This window comes from Canis lupus, chromosome 3, assembly GCF_003254725.2.
Source record: "Canis lupus dingo isolate Sandy chromosome 3, ASM325472v2, whole genome shotgun sequence".
Taxonomy (NCBI): Eukaryota; Metazoa; Chordata; class Mammalia; order Carnivora; family Canidae; genus Canis; species Canis lupus.
In genome coordinates, this window is record NC_064245.1 from 24,336,324 (window position 1) to 24,355,487 (window position 19,164).

At 34.1% G+C, this 19,164-nt stretch overlaps 1 protein-coding gene across 18 annotated transcripts in view; it reads right to left on the reverse strand.

Moving 5' to 3' along the window:
• Nucleotides 1–19,164, reverse strand: part of XRCC4 (X-ray repair cross complementing 4) — a 252,062-nt gene that overhangs the window by 128,925 nt on the left and 103,973 nt on the right. For all 18 annotated transcript variants that reach the window (XR_007409743.1, XR_007409745.1, XR_007409742.1 and 15 more), the window contains one exon: nucleotides 18,984–19,090. Coding sequence is in view for 14 of the 18 variants with exons in the window: in XM_049108299.1 (XP_048964256.1) it covers nucleotides 18,984–19,090 (107 nt within the window). In the remaining 4 variants the exon portion in view is untranslated. The remainder of the gene's footprint in view (nucleotides 1–18,983; nucleotides 19,091–19,164) is intronic.

Sequence of the window (19,164 nt, forward strand, 5' to 3'; positions counted from 1 at the left end):
AGCATCTCATGAAATGTGTGTGTCAGCTTTACATACAAATAGAAACATGTATACTTAACTGAAATGAAATATATTCTTACTATGGGTCCAGTGGAAAGTTGAAAACTTTATCTTAGAGTATATGGCACATTTGAAAGAGACTTTTCTTCTGAGGTGAGAAGAAAAAAAGTATCAGTGAACCAGGACTGGAAAAGTATTATTCTTTTGAACAAAATTAATTCACCCACCCATTTTATTCATTACTAAAGAAATAGACTTGTGTAAAATTATGTTGTGCTTTTTATATTTTAAAATATGAATGAAATGACTGAACAAATGCATTAACCTGAAAATCTTACAACTCAAATTTTTATTTTCTTAAGTTATTTACTTTGTTTTACTGAATTTTTAATAAATGAAGCACTCTCTTAAGGTCTTGTGGACACACAGATGTCAAGTATAAAAATTGTTTTTCATACACCTATATTACTTATTTTGGGTTCTCAGAAACACCTCAAAACTAACCCTTATTCTTCCTGACAGTGCCTTAGATGACAAGTTTCACAACTCTCAGGATCCCATGCTGGCTCCCCGTTTTCCCCACTTTTCCCAGCTTCTGCTGTCACCGACACAGGGTACAAAACCTACTCTTGTGTGCTTCCTTAGCTCTGAACACACAGTTCCAACTGTTTCTGGGACATTTTTTTATCTGAGAATCCTAAAGCACAAATTCAAATATGAAATTTTTAAATCATTCATTTTGATGACTAGCCTTACCATCAATCTTCTAGTTTGAGACAGTAATCTAAAAGTGAGAATGCTCCCATCCATGTGGAATAACTCACCAAGTTCTGTCAATTCTGTACCCCAATAGCTCTCAGTCTCCCCTCTTCCCCATTCCATCTCAGAGGACAGTATTTTCTATCATTTTAATTCAACACCATTTTAATTCATCTCCACTTTCTGGGTTTCCTCCTTCTGGTCCATCTTCCACACTAAAGTCAGTGACCTTTCTGTCAGTCCGCTTATATTCTAGAAAGCCTGGGCTTTCCATCCAGCTTCTCCTCATTCTCCCATACACACACTGAGTCAGTCACATACAACTTATCTGTCTTCCTTGAAGACGCCCTATGCTTTCATTTTTTTTCTAAAAAGCCTTCATGACTTTGCATAAGTTGCTTTCTCTACTTGGAATGTTCTGTGCTGCCTTCTTAACCTACTTACTCTTTAGCTCTACTACTCACTCTTCAATTTACAGTTCAAACATCAACAAATTAAACTATTGCTGAAGACAATCATTCCTTCCTCTTTACTTTTGCAGACTTTCTACACAGTGTTGTTATAAACATCCATTTATTAATCACTCATTCTCTTACCATATACTAATCCTATACTTGTGATTTTGCATTATAATTAATTGTTTAGATATTTCTTTCCACAACTACAGAGGGAACTCCTAAAAGGCAGAGACAACATATTATTTAATGTAGCTTCCCTGGAGTGAGATGACAGGCCCAACACCCAAAAGGCATTTAACAAATGTTGGCATAAATAAATTAATTTGATGCTTCCTAAGACATTTTCTTCTACCCTCCAATCATTTCTATTTTCCTCAACAAAATTTAAAATGCTATGAGAACAGAATCATCAGGCATTTAGTTCTTAATGACATAGTCTGGTGTGAACAGGATTAAACATCTTTTCTAAAGAGATACAAGCCTACTTGAGAGCTGCCTGAATCCTGGAATCACTAGCACCTATTTGTGGTCTCCTAGCAACTAACCATTTAAAGGAAAAGTTAAAACTATTTTACCTCGTTCCTTAGTCTTCAAAAATTCAGTCTCTTAAAAACCTTTACAATTCTTGAGAAAATTCTTGGTTTAAATTTTTATTACTGATGAACCTAAAACCATAAAGCTAAAAGTTATGATCGAAGCTTCCTTCTTTTATGAAAAATAAATTGCTTCATGGAAAAATCAAATTTTCTTCCACATCAACAAAATCTGTTAGGTAAATAAGATTGATTTTCTCTCTTATTTGTTCATATATCCACACAAATAAACACTGGTGTCTATTAGTATTTATTAGTGATTATTATTATATTTTTCTACCTCATTCTTTAATGTTTATTGTTGTGTTACTTAAAATCAGGCTGCAAATTTGAGAATTTACTAAAGAAAGGGCTTTGTGAGCATTTAATAACATTTACTGACCCAAATAAGTACTAAAAGAATCTTTAGAGCACAGCAGCTTTGTCCAAATTTTGAAAGCGCCCAGGGATATGAAGGTTCATTGTTCATCCTAACAACTCTCATGTCTCTGAAGCCTGGCAGATCCTTTCCCAAAATCCAAACTATTTGTTCAACAGGCAAGATCTTATTTTCTGAAGACTACCACTATATCTCTTCATAAATCTATTATCAAATTCCACTTAGATAAAATTCCAGGAATATATTTTTTAAAATATTTGGATTACTAGAATTAATACTATTAGGATATTTTCTTTAAATAGTTTTTGAAAATTTAAATAAAATAGCAGTATTTTATTGCATTTCATAGGGATATTTACCATTACCAAGAGTCAGATGCTTAACCAACTGAGCCACACAGGTGCCCCAGTAATTATTCTTGATAACTAAAATTTTTAAAAAATATAAGTTGTGGGAAGTAAAGATTTCTGGATAATACGTAAATACAAGAAAGACCTGGGGTTTTTTTTCTGAGGAAGAATGAGTTCCTCCTAATGAGGCAATCAGTAGACAAAAGATCAACTTACATTATTCTAAACTGACACTTCAACAGTGATGTTGATTATTAACAACAGTAACCTCCTCTAAAGTGCCTAAGGAGAGAAAAGAATAGAGGAGGCTCTTAGTCTCTCTCTGGATTCATTTACAGAGAAAATCAGAATCAGTTGGGTACTTCCATTTGCCAATTGCACAGACACAGGAACATGAGGTTATCCAAGCCAAAGTTAGAGAAATCGGTAGGATTTATATTGACCTCAGACTTCTTTACAGATTGATCCTTTGGGTGCATCCAACTGGATTTTAAATGTCTTAATAATTGTTTACTTTCCAGTATAATAAATGACAAAAAAGCTCTTTTACTTCAATATTCTTTACACTAAATCTTGCGACCTCACCTATACAAAATAGTTAAGATTTAACAATCAAATCTAGGTATTAATTAATACTAAAAGAACCTGAATCATAGAGTGGGTAATTAAATAGCATGGCCTTTGCTGTCAGCCATAAGTGAGTTCAAATTTTGGCTGTTTCTCCTACTAGTTTTGTAATCTTGGACAAATTACTTAACCTCTCTTTTGAATTGAGAGCTAGAAGGCCTGATATTGATTGTGGTCAAGATGAAATGAGATAAGTTATGCAAGGCACCTAGCACAGCATCCCACACAGAGCAGCATAAAATCAATGTTGGTTCACTTTCCCATTACTCTTTTTGACCAGAAAGTTAGCAGACTCAATGACCTTGATCTGAACAAAATTTTATTTCAGTAAGCCTACGAACTCTAATTTTGATATTGTTTTGAAAGGGTAGGCATATTTAGACAAAACTCCACTTAGGCAGTTCTCTCCAAATTGAAAAAATAGTTTCCAATGAAAGTCCTAATGCTTTAACACCTGGTCTTTTACCCAACCCCTTGAGAATTATGTGACAGCTCAGCTCCTGCTCTTAATTTTTTGGTTTTCAGTAACAGTCTACTGAAGACCTTTGTGGAGCACTCATTAGCAAGACTTTTAATAAATCTTTTATACAAGTATTAGGACAATTCACTTTGACAAAAACTGTGGCTACCTATTAAATACAAAGCACTGTGCTGATGCTGAAGAGCAAAGAGGAGTAAACCATGGATTTATCCCTTTTCTTTAGAAGTTCACAGTCAGACAAGAACACAACTATCATGATGATGTCTGTGGTGATTTTAAAATTCATTAGGAATGCAGAAAACGTAAAAGGTGATTTTGGTGAAAAGGGTGATGTAGAATATTGTTAATTCTTTATTCTTGTGAAAATATTTTATGGAGGCATAATTAGTTTGCCCTCTGGCTTTTAAAATATTCTAGGATATGGTTTCATGGAAAGAAAAGTATAATGGGGGATAAAAGTTTTCTTTAGGGTAGTGTCCAACAAAACAGAGATTTAAACCAGGCTGGCTTGCAGATAAAAGGAGTGTATTTTGCAGTGAAAGTCATTAAAAACACCTTATTACACATTGTAAAGTTCAATAGCTAAGGGAATTGTGACTCATTTAAACTCTAACAAATGACCAATCCACATAAGTGGGTCTCACAGGCCGTTTATAATCAATCATAGTCAATGAATCTGTGAGTAAGTGGCATACCAGCCAAAGAAAAGAGAATGAATGTAGTCTTTTAGGCTAATTTGGATATAACACAATGTTTAAATAAGTGTTTTGAAGCTTAGGGAAAAACAACTAGTATAAATTATATTTTATCCTTCTGAAATAGGTAGAAAATTGTGCCAAATAAAAGTCATAACTGCTGGGCTTTGTTTAGCAATAAGATGATACTAAAACAAACTCTGAAGCAGTCCTGATTCTATGCCAGATAATAATGACAGAAGTCCAAATGCGTCAACATTTTACTAAGAGTGCTCAAACAACATGGCAGGTAAAATGAACTAAAAATTATAATCCAATTTAAACTGCATTTATTGTGTTCATCTCAAATATGTTCAATTATACTGCAAAGGAGACATTCACTTCATAAACAAATGTTATAAACCCTACTGCAAGCAAGGCACTATGCTTGATAATGCAGAAACAGCACTAAATCAACCCAATTAACTTTTAGAATACAGAGAACAAAAGTATGGAAAACAAAATTGTATCTAAAAAAAGTTCTTTGAAATCCACATATTTCTAAATAAAAGAGTAACATCAATAAGAAGTGCAAATACTTTCACATACATTATTGATACATGGCTTCTTGAGTCCCTGCCTGGCATAGAGGTAAGAAACAGGTATCCTACCCACAATAATAAAGAGAAGATAAGACATGAGCTCTCAGCTCATTCTTGATCTTTTCCATTAAAACAAGCTATGATGCCTCTCCTTACAGACATGTACTTTATTTTTGTGATGTTAATGTTCAATTAAGGAAGTAGGATTAGAATGTGGTACAATCTAAATCATGTGAGCTATTATAATTTCTGTGATATTTAAACAAGCAAAACAATATACAAGCAATCCTAAGCCAAAAATGAATTCTTATCAAAAGGTAACTTTTCCTCTCCAGAATCAGAAAGAGCTAGTGAGTCAAGAGATGTCAAATTCTCCTTCTAAACGAGAATCCAGGTTAGTTCTTAAAGTAATCAAATTTTGGTTTTTAATTTTTTGTTCCTAAATAAGCATGAGGTGATACAATAGAAAGATGCTAATAAAGTGGCAGCATCCTCATTTCCTGTTTTAAAAACAATACACTTCTTATTCTGAGTTTCTGCCAATCACACTCTTTGTAACATGAGCTACAAAGAACTCAGCTTTGAAAGTAGTCTTTTCAAATGACATCATGTCTATGGTTCTCCATATAACTATCATATAACTATCAGATGCTATTTGTTTTATCTTCAGGTTTAGAAGAAAAGTAGTCACTTAAAAAGCAATTAAATTTTTAGAAGAAATGATTCATTATTTCTGATTTTCATGTAATGGAAATTACAACAAGTATATAATACTTTGCATGCACAATGTCTTAACAGTATCATTAATATGAACTTGGATTCTAATGGTAAAAAAGTTTAACTTTTTTTCAGTTTGAAAAGCTATACCAGGGACCCCTGGGTGGCTCAGCTGTTGAGCATCTGCCTTTGGCTTAGGGTGTGATCCCGGAGTCCCGGGATTGAGTCCCACACTGGGCTCCCTTCAGGGGGCCTGCTTCTCCCTCTGCCTGTGTCTCTACCTCTCTCTCTCTGTGTCTCTTGTGAATAAATAAATAAAATCTTTAAAAAAAAAAAAAAAGAAAGAATAGCTATACCATAATATAGCAGAGAAACAGCTTGATCTCCATGTGGAAAGTCATGAACAGAAACCTTTAGAGTTTTTAAAAAGTCACATTAATTAGCCTTTGAAATTTGTTATTTTTTTGATAAGGAAAGTACCACGGATTTGTCAGGTAAACTCAACCTTTTTATGATTTTTTTAAATCTCTCAAAAATTGGTACTATTAAAAATTTTTATTTTAAAATATAATATTACCTAACTTCATAATTTTGCACTTCCAAATTAAGCATGCCAAAATATCTCTGAAATAGAATAACCAATAAAGGGGAAAAAAGGAGGGGCACCTGGGTGGCTCAGCGGTTTAGTGCCTGCCTTCAGCCCAGGGCGTGAGTGATCCTGGAGTCCCAGAATCGAGTCCCACATCAGGCTCCCTGTATGGAGCCTGCTTCTCCCTCTGCCTCTCTCTGTGTCTCTCGTGAATAAAAATAAATAAATAAATAAATAAATAAATAAATAAATAAATAAATAAAAAAAATTAAAGACCTTAAAAAAAAAATCTGTCTTTGCTTTTAAAAAAAGGGAATAAAGGAAAGATAAATGCACAGAGCAATGTAAAGGAGCTTCTATTTCAGTAAACATCATTTATTAAAGACCTAGTTTTAATATAAATGAAATTAATTTCAGTATAAAAGGTCAAATTAAAAAGTAAAGTATATCAACTATTGTTATTCACTTTAAGTTTCAATAATCTCACGTTCTGTTGAAAATAAATTAACTTTCTAATAATGCAAATGTTGAACTATGGAAAATGGTGCATGTTGTAGTCCTTATTTAATCAGATTTAAAATGCATACTAATTACCATATTAAAGACTGAACTATTTAGAGGTAAGGGAGTATGTTTAATTTTTATTAACTCTGTTTACTGAACTTATTTGGTCATAAAATTCATTTTTAACAAAGAATATTTTAACATTTGTCTTCTAGAATACAGTATTAATGAATGAATATAATTTCTCAGAAGATATTTCTCTAATTCAAAGTTATCTTCCTATTAGTACTCAATTTTAACACTTTTTTTTTCCAAATAAAAATCACTGAAAATGTATTCAGAGCAGTGCATACAGCATCTTTTTCAGAATTCATCTTTGGTCTCTTGAGTTAACAATAATAGAATCATCCCTGATATCCCATTGTCACTGTCACTGCCACTGGCCCCAGCAGTTTTAATAATCTCTGAGTCACCAAAGTCACATCACATAATTGCCATCATAATGTCTGAGAGTATTATAAAGCTATGTGTGTATATACATACATATAAATATATTTCCATACAATAATAATATTTTATAAGGTCTAAAAAACACGGCAAATTGAAATATATGTTACAGTAATATAAAAAAAGTTAAGTGGACTTAAAGTGTCCAAAGTCCTATCTAGGGAGCATGAAAGTTAAATTAATATGATACTTAACAGGTCATGGATGTACATTGCCAACTCAAGGACAGTCACTAAAACAGGAATATATAAATCTATAAGTAGCAAGTTAATAAAGGGAGAAAGTTAGAATAATAATGAGAATAAAAGACAAAGAGTACATTAGATCTAAATCTAAATATGTAAATAACTACATGAACTATAAATGGAGCAAATACTCCAATTAAAAGACAAAAAATTATTAGACTGGGTTTAAAAAACACCTATAGGGGGATCCCTGGGTGGCGCAGCGGTTTAGCGCCTGCCTTTGGCCCAGGGCGCTATCCTGGGGACCCGGGATCGAGTCCCACGTCGGGCTCCTGGTGCATAGAGCCTGCTTCTCCCTCTGCCTGTGTCTCTGCCTCTCTCTCTCTCTCTGACTATCATAAATAAATAAAAATTAAAAAAAAAACACTTTATTAAAAAAAAAAACACACCTATAGGGCAGCCCCGATAGCTCAGCGGTTTAGCGCCTCCTTCAGCCCAGGGTGTGATCCTGGAGTCCCCGGGACTGAGTCCCATGTCAGGCTCCCTGCATGGAGCCTGGTTCTCCCTCTGCCTGTGTTTCTGCCTCTCTCTCTTTCTCTCTCTCTGTCTCTCATGAATAAATAAATAAAATCTTTAAAAAAATAAAAAATAAGTACCTACTGATTTTAAATATATAAAAAGATTGAAAGTAAAACAGTAAAAAAAGATGAAAATGATATATCATGTAAACATCAAGAAAAAGAGAGCAGGTATAACTATACTACTATCAAAGAGAATTTTAAGGGAAAGAAGCAGTACTAGACCAACAAGAGAGGTATTCATAATGGTAAGAAAAAAAAATCGATTCACCAAAAAGGTATAACAATTCTAAATTTATATCCACTGAATAATAAGTAGTAGATACTGTAAAGTCTATATTTTAAAACTATATTTTTTATATTTAAAAATTACATATTTCTATATTTTTAAATGTCTACATGGACATCTGGTAGTGTTATTTAATATTTATTTAGCACCTCTATACACAAACCTTTTAATCAAAGACTGAGTATAAATCACTGTTCTGCTGCCTTATTTGCTTTGCCATCAAATCATAACAGAATCTCCAACACCGATATGAACATTTTCATTCATCATAATGGTACACTAATGTCACCAGGCTCTATCTTTTACCAGTTCAATGTGTGCCCACTACATTAAGTAAGAAATCAAGGAGGCCATATGTTCTGACCCTTTCTTTTTTAGGAGTCTTAAATTATTTTATAAAAACAAAGGCATTAGATACACTTAAATTCAAAATATAAAATTATAGAGACCTCTTAGATTTTAAAAAATTAGTGTTCTACTAAATGAAAAGAAAGAACTTTAGCACAGGAAGGGTTCTCAGAAATGAGTTGTCTAGCTAGATTGCCTGGATTAGAATCCCAGTTCTAGAACTTATTAACTCTGTTACCTTAGTCAAGCGTTTTAATATTTCTATGCCACAATTCTCTCAGTTGTAAAATGGTGATAATAATAGTATATACTTCAAAGAACTGCTGTTAGGTGTAAATCAAGTAAAACATCTAAGAAACCTAGAATACATTCTGACACTCATGTAAATGCTTATATAACTGAGTCTATTGTAGCTGTGGTGGTGGCGATGACATTGTAACAGTGGTGATAGAACCATAAAAGAACAACAATAGTGATAGCAATAGTAATAGTAAAGGAGGAGGAGGAACAATAACTGTAGTATTAGAATTAGAAGAACTAGTCCAACTAGTCATCATTGTCAGAATAATCTTCTTCCAGGGGTCACAAACTCAAATATATACAGAAATCATGCAAGTATCATCAATGAATAAAGTGACCCAGATCAAATACAGAAGGAGGTGTTACAGACTGCAGAAAACTAGGAACCTATGCCCTATACAAATGCATTCAGTTATTATTTAAAACACTGATGTTATCAAAGGAAAAACATACCAAAGATCAACAATTACAATCTCTGATATGGTCCAAGTTATTCATTTAAATTAAAAAACAATATGGTTTTTAATATGGCTAGCCATTATGCTTGAGAAGTAACATGGCTAGCATTACTCTAAGTTCTTTTTTTGTTCAATCATCCCCCTCAAATTACAACTACCACCACAAAATCCTGAGTGTTACAGATGTATGTTTGCATCTACTATTTCTCAGCAGCACTGAGTTTTACCACAAGGCTGGAAATTGGCACTCAGGATCTCTCTTTGATTTCTTTTTCTGCCCACCCCACTTGTAACTGTTCTCTTTCACTACGCTACATTTTCAGACTCTACTTAGCAAGCCTGCTGATATCCATCCTTCACACATACCCTGCCCTCCAGAATGAAGCTTCAGCAAGTATCATGTCAATGCTGGTGGGCTGGCAACATTCCAAAACCTCATCACTGGTAACCTCCTTTATCCTTTTGATCTTAAATATGGCTTATAAATGATGTTGATGAATTGGTTCAAGGGACCAGATGCGCTGTTTGTGGTGGAGATCCCTGTCACAATCACTAAGAGATAAGAATCCTATATATCACATTATAGCATTCAGCTGAATTAGAGATTATTGCTGTATTACTCCACCTTTTGTGTCGACTGGGTCATGGTTGCAGTTATACAGGATCAATAAAAATGTTTAGTTTCATTTTCCTAGGACAAAAATGATCCAGGCTTTCTTAAGTCTGTTTCACTACACTGAATCAAAAAATAAGTAAAACAGTGCAAAACCTTTTGCATTTCTTAGATATAAATACTCAATTATACCCATAATCACCTAAAGATCTCATGGGCTTACATTAACAGCTTCATAAAAACTTGGTAGTACAACTTGATTTTATTTTCACAATAATATATATCTGTTATAGAACCACAAAATCAGCCTGAGATGAAACGTTTTAGGACACCAAGATCAGTATGTCAAATAGAACTATGTGAGTCACATATAGAATTTTAAATTTTCTATTAAATACGTCTGAAGAAGTAAAAAAAAGAAGCAGATGAAGGTAATATTAATAATATATTTAACTCTACATCCAAAATAATTATTTAATTAATATAAAAATGTATTAATGAGACACTTTACTTCTTTTTTCATACTGTTTTTGAAATCAAATGTTTGGTTTATACTTATGGCACATTTCAATTTGGACTAGCCATGTTTCCAGAGTTCAACAGTCTCAGGTCACTAGTGGCTACCTGACTGACTGAACAGTGCAGTACAGCTCTAGAAAAATCCAATCCCATAAACTGACACATAGTGATTTAGTTTCTGCTTGAATGCTATTTTCTCTTCTCAACTTCATTTATTCTAAGCTGCAGTTTCCTTTTAATATGTCTTATTCCATCTTTTTTGCTTGAAATATCATTCTCCTAGGTCAATAATTCTGAATTATTTTTGGAATATACTCCCAATTGAAAACATAATAAAAATTTGAAACTTGCTCTAGAAAAATGTACATGTGCTTTTGTTATGAGTTTAACTGTTTCCCTCCCAAAAGACATTTTGGGGTACTAATCCTTAGTACCGAAGAATGTGATTCTTCTGTGAAGACAGATTCACCGAGGTAATCAATTAATAATTACTGTCATGGGCTTTACTCAATGAGACTGCTGCCCTTATAAAATGGGAAATTTGGATGAGGCACAGAGGACAGTGATGCAAAGAGACACGGGGAGAGGTGGCCTTTAATAAGCTGAGGAAAGAAGCCTGGACAGAGCCTTCCTTCCTGACCCTCAGAAACAATCAACCTTGTTGACAACTCAACTTATGACTTCTAGCTTCAGAAGTATGAGAAAATATATTTCTGTTGTTTAAGCCACCCAGTTTGTGGTACTTAGTTATAGCAGCCCAGCAAACTAATACATGCATATATGTATATAATATTACATACAATTCCAAAGAGTTTCTTAACCAAAGGTAATAACTCACTTTGAGACAGAATGAACTAAATCAAATAGCATTAAATAGTGTTTCCTATCAATTATTAATATTGTCAGCCAACGTTTGTCCTTTAATTTATTTTTTTAAGATTTTATTTATTTATGCATGAGACACAGAAAGAGAGAGAGAGAGAGAGAGAGGCAGAGACATAGGCAGAGGGAGAAGCAGGCTCCAAGAAGGGAGCCTGACGTGGGACTCAATCCCGGGTCTCCAGGATCACGCCCTGGGCTGAAGTGGGCGCTAAACCGCTCAGCCAACCGTGGCTGCCCCGAACATTTGTCCTAAGTCTATTCTCGGATCAATCCTCTTACTAGAACAATGGGAACAATAAGATTTTTAAAACATCTTTAGAATCCTGAAAGTCACTTACTCACTACATGTTTTGAGGTTTAATATTTTCATAGGTTCATGATATATTTTAAAAATATATCCTTGATTATGTGATCCACTCCCCATATTTAGTATATGTCCTCTTAAAATAGAGACATAGAGAGACTGTTCCGGGAAAATATTTGTTTTCTTGGGGATCCCTGGGTGGCTCAGCAGTTTGGTGCCTGCCTTTGGCCCAGGGTGCGATCCTGGGGTCCTTGGATTGAGTCCCGCGTCGGGCTCCTGGCATGGAGCCTGCTTCTCTCTCCTCCTGTGTCTCTGCCTCTCTCTCTCTATGTCTATCATAAATAAATAAATCTTTAAAAAAATATTTGTTTTCTTTTAGATGTTTCTTCTTTTTCCACCTAACTTATAAACAAATTAGGATGCCCAGGTGGTTCAGTGGTTGAGCATCTTCCTTTGGCTCAGGGTGTGATCCCGGGGTCCTGGGATCAAGTCCCACATCGGGCTCCCCACAGGGAGCCTGTTTCTCCCTCTGCCTGTGTTCCTGCCTCTCTGTGTCTCTCATGAATAAATAAAATCTTAAAAAATAATAATTTATATACAAATCAAAATGATCTAAAACAGGATTTCTCACAAAGGGTGCATGGGATAATAACTTCCATTGAAAAAGTTCCTAAGGTCTTATAATTCTAAGAAATGTTCCACAGTACAATCTACCCTTCATTACTATCTACATTAGCATATTAAAGACACCAAGAAGTCACGCAGAAAAGAAAAAATGAGTAAGAGACCACATATCTTTCTTTCATATGTATATTACCCCTTGAAACAGCGTGTAGATGAATACTTCCATCAAGTCACCATACACTGTAAAATCCTAGACTTAGATGCTTGGAGCAAGAAAGTACTATAGCCACACAGCAGGCTAAACTTCGGTTAGTATATTGGCCCAATGCACTTAGCCACTGCTGCCAAATTATTACTTCCATGAACACAGCTGGATGTGGGTATCTCCTCCACATTTCCTCATCTGAGCCTTTTTTGATCCAGGCCTAACAAATGCCAGTCCTCACAGCCTCCCAAGTCCTGGCAGAATTTTCATATTGATAAAACTCAAGGATTATGGGAGAGGGCAAGGAAGGAGGGCAGAGGACAGCAGTGGGGGCAGCCCTAGGCAAGAACTGCACAGTCCTTAATGGAATTTCAGCAATTTTTCCAAGCATAAATACTTCTCATATTGTTCTTTGCCTTTACTAATTTCCAGAGCACTTCAATGAATGGCTTCTTGGCCTTTTGGCTAAGATCAAGTGCAGAGCACTTCAATGTTTGTTTGTTTCTTTTTTGTCAGTTTAGATTTATAGTAACTTTTTGGGAAGATTAGCTAACCTCATTCATCCATAGGGAGAGGTAAATATTCTTAATAGAATCTCTTTCGATCTCTAAGAATATATAAAGATGTAAAAATAGTTGCCTAGGAGGTCATATCAAAGTTATATTTTAATAGTATGGAATAGAGAAATTATCACAGATTTACTACAAATCTTTGATATATTTCAGATTTTCAGGTAGATAAATACTAGGTCAAAATCTGAAGCAATTAATATACAGAGGGATTGAGAGATTGAGAGAAGTCAGAAAGAAAAAGATAAATACTGTATGATATCACTTATATGTGGAATCTAAAAAGGTCAAATTCATAAAAACAGAGTAGAATGATGGTTAGCAGGGGCTAGGGGAAGGGAACTAGGGAAATGTTTAAGGGTACAAACTTGCAACTACGTAGATAAATAAGTCTTTAACTGCTCAGGAATGCCTGGGTGGCTCAGTAGCATGATCCTGGGGTCCTGGGACAAGTCCCACATCAGGCTCCCAGCAGGTAGCTTGCTTCTCCCTCTGCCTATGTCTCTCCCTCTCTCTGTGTGTCTCTCATGAATAAGTAAATAAACAAATGTTTAGTTTCATTTTCCTAGGACAAAAATGATCAGGGTTTCTTAAGTCTGTTTTACTACATTAAATCAAAAAACAATAAATAAATAAAAATGATATGTCAATTATATCTCAACAGAAAAATATACAAGGAATAACCTCAATAGAAATATGTGCATTTTGGAATATTTCCCATAGCTATATATCATGAAGTTTTATGTGTTTAATCTTATGATGTTATCTTTCTGGAGAATTTATGTAGAAATAGAATCTCCTCTTTAGCAGAAGAAGTGTTCTCATCACTCTATTGCATCAACTGCAATTTCCTCAGTGTTAAGAAATTTCCAAGGTTTTAAAAAATATCTCAAAAAGAGATGTGCAGATATGATTACTGCTACAGAAGGCAAATGTTTCTCATTCTTTTCTGTGTGTCCAACAGTAACATAATTAGCCTTTTTTAGGCCTCTGTTTCTTCATCTGAAAAACGACAGGCTTGAACTAGAAGATCTAGAACTAGATGAGATCTAGATTTCTGAAGTACATAATATCATTCCTCAGCAATGCTGCTTATGAATAAGAGCCCACAACTGCTAGGAAATGCACTCAAATTGCTCTTCCAGTTTTGCGACAGGTTTCACTAAATCAAGCTTTTGATTTAGAATTTATAAATAAATGAGTCTATGATAAACAAGCTGGATAAGATTAAGGGAATAATCTGTGATTCTAAAGTTGAATTTCTGACTAATCTCTTTGGCAGTACATGTTGTTATCCCTTCTGTGACTAGACATTCACTGTTTGAAGCAACGAGCTCTTTGATACTTAGAAATTTTGGATTCTGCTCTATTTTTAAAAGCTACTATATCAGTATTCATCAACTCTTTGACATAGCCATTCATTTATTTTCTAAAAGGCTATTCTATAATAACACTTCCTTTCAGGAAGCCCACCAACTAAGTAGAAGCCTAAATTACTGATAGCAGTAATACAGGGACCTTCCTGTTGGTTAAAAATCAAGACTAATTAAACTAGTGTGCTAAATCCTGGGCTAATAATTATGCAGATGAGTGGCAGAAAGCTTATTTTATTTGTTTTTAGTGGTTTTGTACCTTTAAAATGAAGCTAAGAATAAAACATTCTAGAAAAAGTATTTTTCATATTCGTACTTTAAGGCTGATTTAATTGGCTCTAATTTTAAGAAATATCAATATCTACTATAGAGATAATTATAACTTAAAATATCAACAATCTTAATATTTTAGAATAATAATTTAAAATAATGAGACATTAAAATAATTCCTCTTGTAAAGGCTAATTAGAAACCAATTAAGCATAAGTTTTCAAAATACTTTATAAGAAAAATCCTATTTCTATGAAATAAGCTCAATCTGTACTAAATATTCACCTACATTTTGAATTATGTTAACACTAAAGAATGTTTTGCAATAATGGTTAAAATGCTTAGAATATTCATTTAAATCTTGCTTTATATAGTATTTAAATATTTATATACTTACAGAAAAGTATAATATGTAGTTTTGGGTGATAGAGACTGTGATGTTCAAGTTTCCGAACACTTTGTAGATCTCCTTCTAGCTAGTCAACTTTAAAAATTTTACAGGTTTTTCATAATGATATAATACATATGAGCATGATATAGTTTATTAGACTGGAGTTCTGGCGTCAGCTATTTCCTCAGCAATCCTAATGATGGGGGTAAATTTAAAACTCTGGAGAAAAAGTAATAAAGTAGATTGCCTATACATGAAAATGTAACCTATCAATTCCCTGCAAACTACAATATCCCTATTGTAATTCTGAATATATGTATACAAATATGCAGACGTTTTCCTTGAATGAATACTGTGGGATCACTAAGTGACCTTGGTCTCACTAAACTTTTATCATGCAAGACTGAGATAAAAATGTGAACAAATCATGAGGAAATTTGATGGTTTTGACAATTAATGATGAAAATACATCTACATAATAGAAATGACTACCAAATTAAATATTTAGCCATTTAAACAAATAGCATTCTGGAAGAATAAATATATTAAATCACATCAATTTTTTTTTCTTGTTCTTATAATAGAGAACGTACACATGAACCTGTACTATCTAAGATAAATTCTAATATTTACTTGTACGATAAGAATAGGTAGATGGCAGAGTAAGTTCAGTAAGTAACTTTCATTGCTCTGGCCCAAATACATAGTAATAACATATAAAATACCAAAAGACAAAGTTATGATTAAATATAAATACATATATCCCATGGACTAAAAGCATATTTTGTCCCTGTAAAAAATAAATTATAGAACCTTGTAAGTTATACGGAAGGTTATTTTATTGTTTAACACATATAAACTTTTTCCTCAGATATATGGAATCTAGTCCTTAATTCGGTATTAAGCGTTTTAGACCTGAGGTTCTTTTTTTCTCTCCAAACTTTAGTTTCCTGAAGATTTCTTACTGAAGCAGAAGGAAAACGATAGTTAAAATTTCTAATAAAAATGGTCTTAATTCTTGACATCAAAACATGCCCAAAGCAAGTGCAAAAAAAAAAAAAAAGTAGAATCGGAGACCTATATGTCGAATGTAGTGAACTAGATTTTAGTTAAAGAAAATACACCATGTAAAATATAGAAAAAATGTAAAATGTACTAATCATTTTTGAAGAGAAATTTTGCCAGATTTAAGATAGTACAATTGTAGTAAAGCTCTGCCTAAAATAGACTGAACACATAAAGAACCCCATCCTCATAGACCCATTATTTAACCATATATTTTCTCTTCAACAATAATTTTCATCCACTTCAAAGATTGGTGAGATACTATGAATAAGAAACAAAATCAAAGACCATTGAATTTAATAAAAGTTTTGAACATTTAAATTGGAAAGAGTAGATTCTCTTTTTAATGAGCTTTCAACTATATTAGCTTTAATATAGTTGAAGTCTTTAATGAGAATGACTTCATTTTATATTGGGTCACTAACATAAAACAAGTACAGCCTCCAAATTTAGCTCTGTTGTGCAAAAGTGAGAGTGTCTGTGATTGTGTGATCCAATATAATTCTAATTAGAATCAGATAAATCAACCAATTTATCTAACCAATATCCGTACATTTGCATGACCCCAATTAGATACTTTCCTATGTCTTTGTCCATCTATTCTAATTTCTTTCCTGTCACTATGGGAAGTGTCCATGCTCCTAGCTAACCAAATCCTGATACTTGTCCATTTGATCCCATCTTCACTTATGAGAGACCGTATTCCAACAATTCTGGCAGCATTTCCCTCCTTCCTTCCTTATTCCTATTAATATACAATCATATTATTTCTCTTATCTAAGAAAAAGAAAACAAAACCCTTGATTCCATGCACCCCTCAAGCAGCTACCCAGGTCTTTCCTTTTCTTTACAGTGAAACTTGCTGAAAGTGCTGTTTAGGCTCTTTGTTTTTCTCCAATTCTCTCCTCTCACTCCTTCTGAACCTCCTATTCCTGCTATCCCACTGAAAATGTTATATTAAGATCCTCAGTAACACTTGTGTCCTACAGTGTTTGCCTGCTACTCCCTGGCTGCTCTCTCTCAGCCTTCTTGGCTGGCCTCTTGGTTCTACACATCCAAGTATACTAGGGTAGAGTCCTTGGATCACTGCCTTTTCTGTCTTCTCAAACTCCCTTGATAGCTTAGCCAACTTTGAACACCTCTTTACTTAAACATCTTCAGCAGGAAGCCCTCTCCCAAACTTCAAATTTGTATACCCAACTCCCTATTCAATATTTCAGAATTAATGTGTGTAACACTGAGTTCCTAACCCTTCCCTTGCATTCTCTCCCTAATTCAGTAAGTCAACTGCATGCCTTCAATATTCAATCCAAAAAAAACTTCTCATGATTGGTGTCTGCCTGTCTCTCAGGACAATATCCACTAGATCAACAATAATACGCTGCCTCTGGATATATCCAGAATCTGCTCATTGTTTATCATCTTCACTGCTATCACTCTGGCCTAAGCCACTCACATCCTTCACTCATTGTTGAACCAGCTTTCCACAGTTCTATCTTCTGTACTTACCACATTATGTATACTCTATTCTCAATGCTACAGTCAGAGTAATCCTGCTAAAATTGTAAGTCAGATCACATCACTTGATGTTTGAAACCCTCCAACAGTTTCCAATGTAATTGATAGCAAACCCTCACTGAAATCCTTACAATAGCCTATAAGGCCCTACACAGGATCTGGCCTCTCTCTGACCTCATATCTCCATTATCTCTATCTTCATCATCCTACTTTACCCATACTTCCCTCCATGCTATTGCTTAAACACATCAAGAAAAAGTTGATGAAAGCTCCTACATCAGAGCCTTCATACTAACTGCTTTTTTCTGCCTGGCATGCTCACCCCACAGAGAGACTTGTTACCTTCTCACCAAGGCCTTTTCTGGTGCCCTGGCTAAAATTACAACCTTTATCCTATTTCCACCCTGACATTTTCTATTGTCCTTCCCTGGTTTATTTTTCTCTTCAGCATTTATCACTGTCTAATATAGTTTATATTCAATTTATTCATCTTGTTATTGTCTGTTTCCCTGACTAGAACTTATAAACTCCATGAAAGCAAAAATATTTGTGTTTTGCTTCCTCCAACATAGAACAGTTTCTGGTACATAAGAGACACTCTGAAGATATTTGCTAAATAAATGAATTGAACACTTATTTTGAGAATACTGGGCTTCTTCCAGAACCATGTAAGTGTCAAATGAGTTCAGGGGCTACTGCCTCTAGGATATCTGTAAGACTTTAGACAAATAATCCATGGATTTAGATCTGAGAGACTGAGTAAGGCTCAGGTACTTTTAACTTAAACTGCCATTGCCCCTTCTCTTCCCCTCTAGCCCATCTCCCCTTATTGAAACTCCTTTTCTGAATAATGAAAGAAGGCTCAACCTCAAGACAATCTGAAGCATTCTGGATCACCTTACCCACCCATAGAGCTCTAGCTAGGTAAGATCTACATGTTAAAGGCAGCCAGCTTTTAGCTGAAGATAACTATCACGAACACATATCTTCCCTATTCATTATGCACCCTTCTTTAATAAGGAATAGTACTCCTGGGTGTGTATGTTTGTACGCATACTTGCTTGTTTTATGAGTTGCTGCATTTTATAATAAATATTAATTTTAACATTAAATACTCTAGGTTTTAGACTAAAAACCCTAAAGAATTTTGTAGAAGACTTTTTTCATAACATTTTTCATTACGGTTTATTATCTTTACAATAATAAGCCCAAGTGAGATATTCAACAAAGGTGATGAATGTATTTCTATTACCTGGAGCCGACACAGAGGGATTAGGCAGTTTTTCTTTTTCCTCATCAGTGCTTTCATCATAGATTGCATCTCTGTCAGCTGTCATTTCAGAACACGCTGTGGTTTCCCTAGAAACAGAAAAGGTTGAATTATGAATTATTGGTTCACCCTGGGCTAGGGATCAAATTTACCAGTAAGTAAT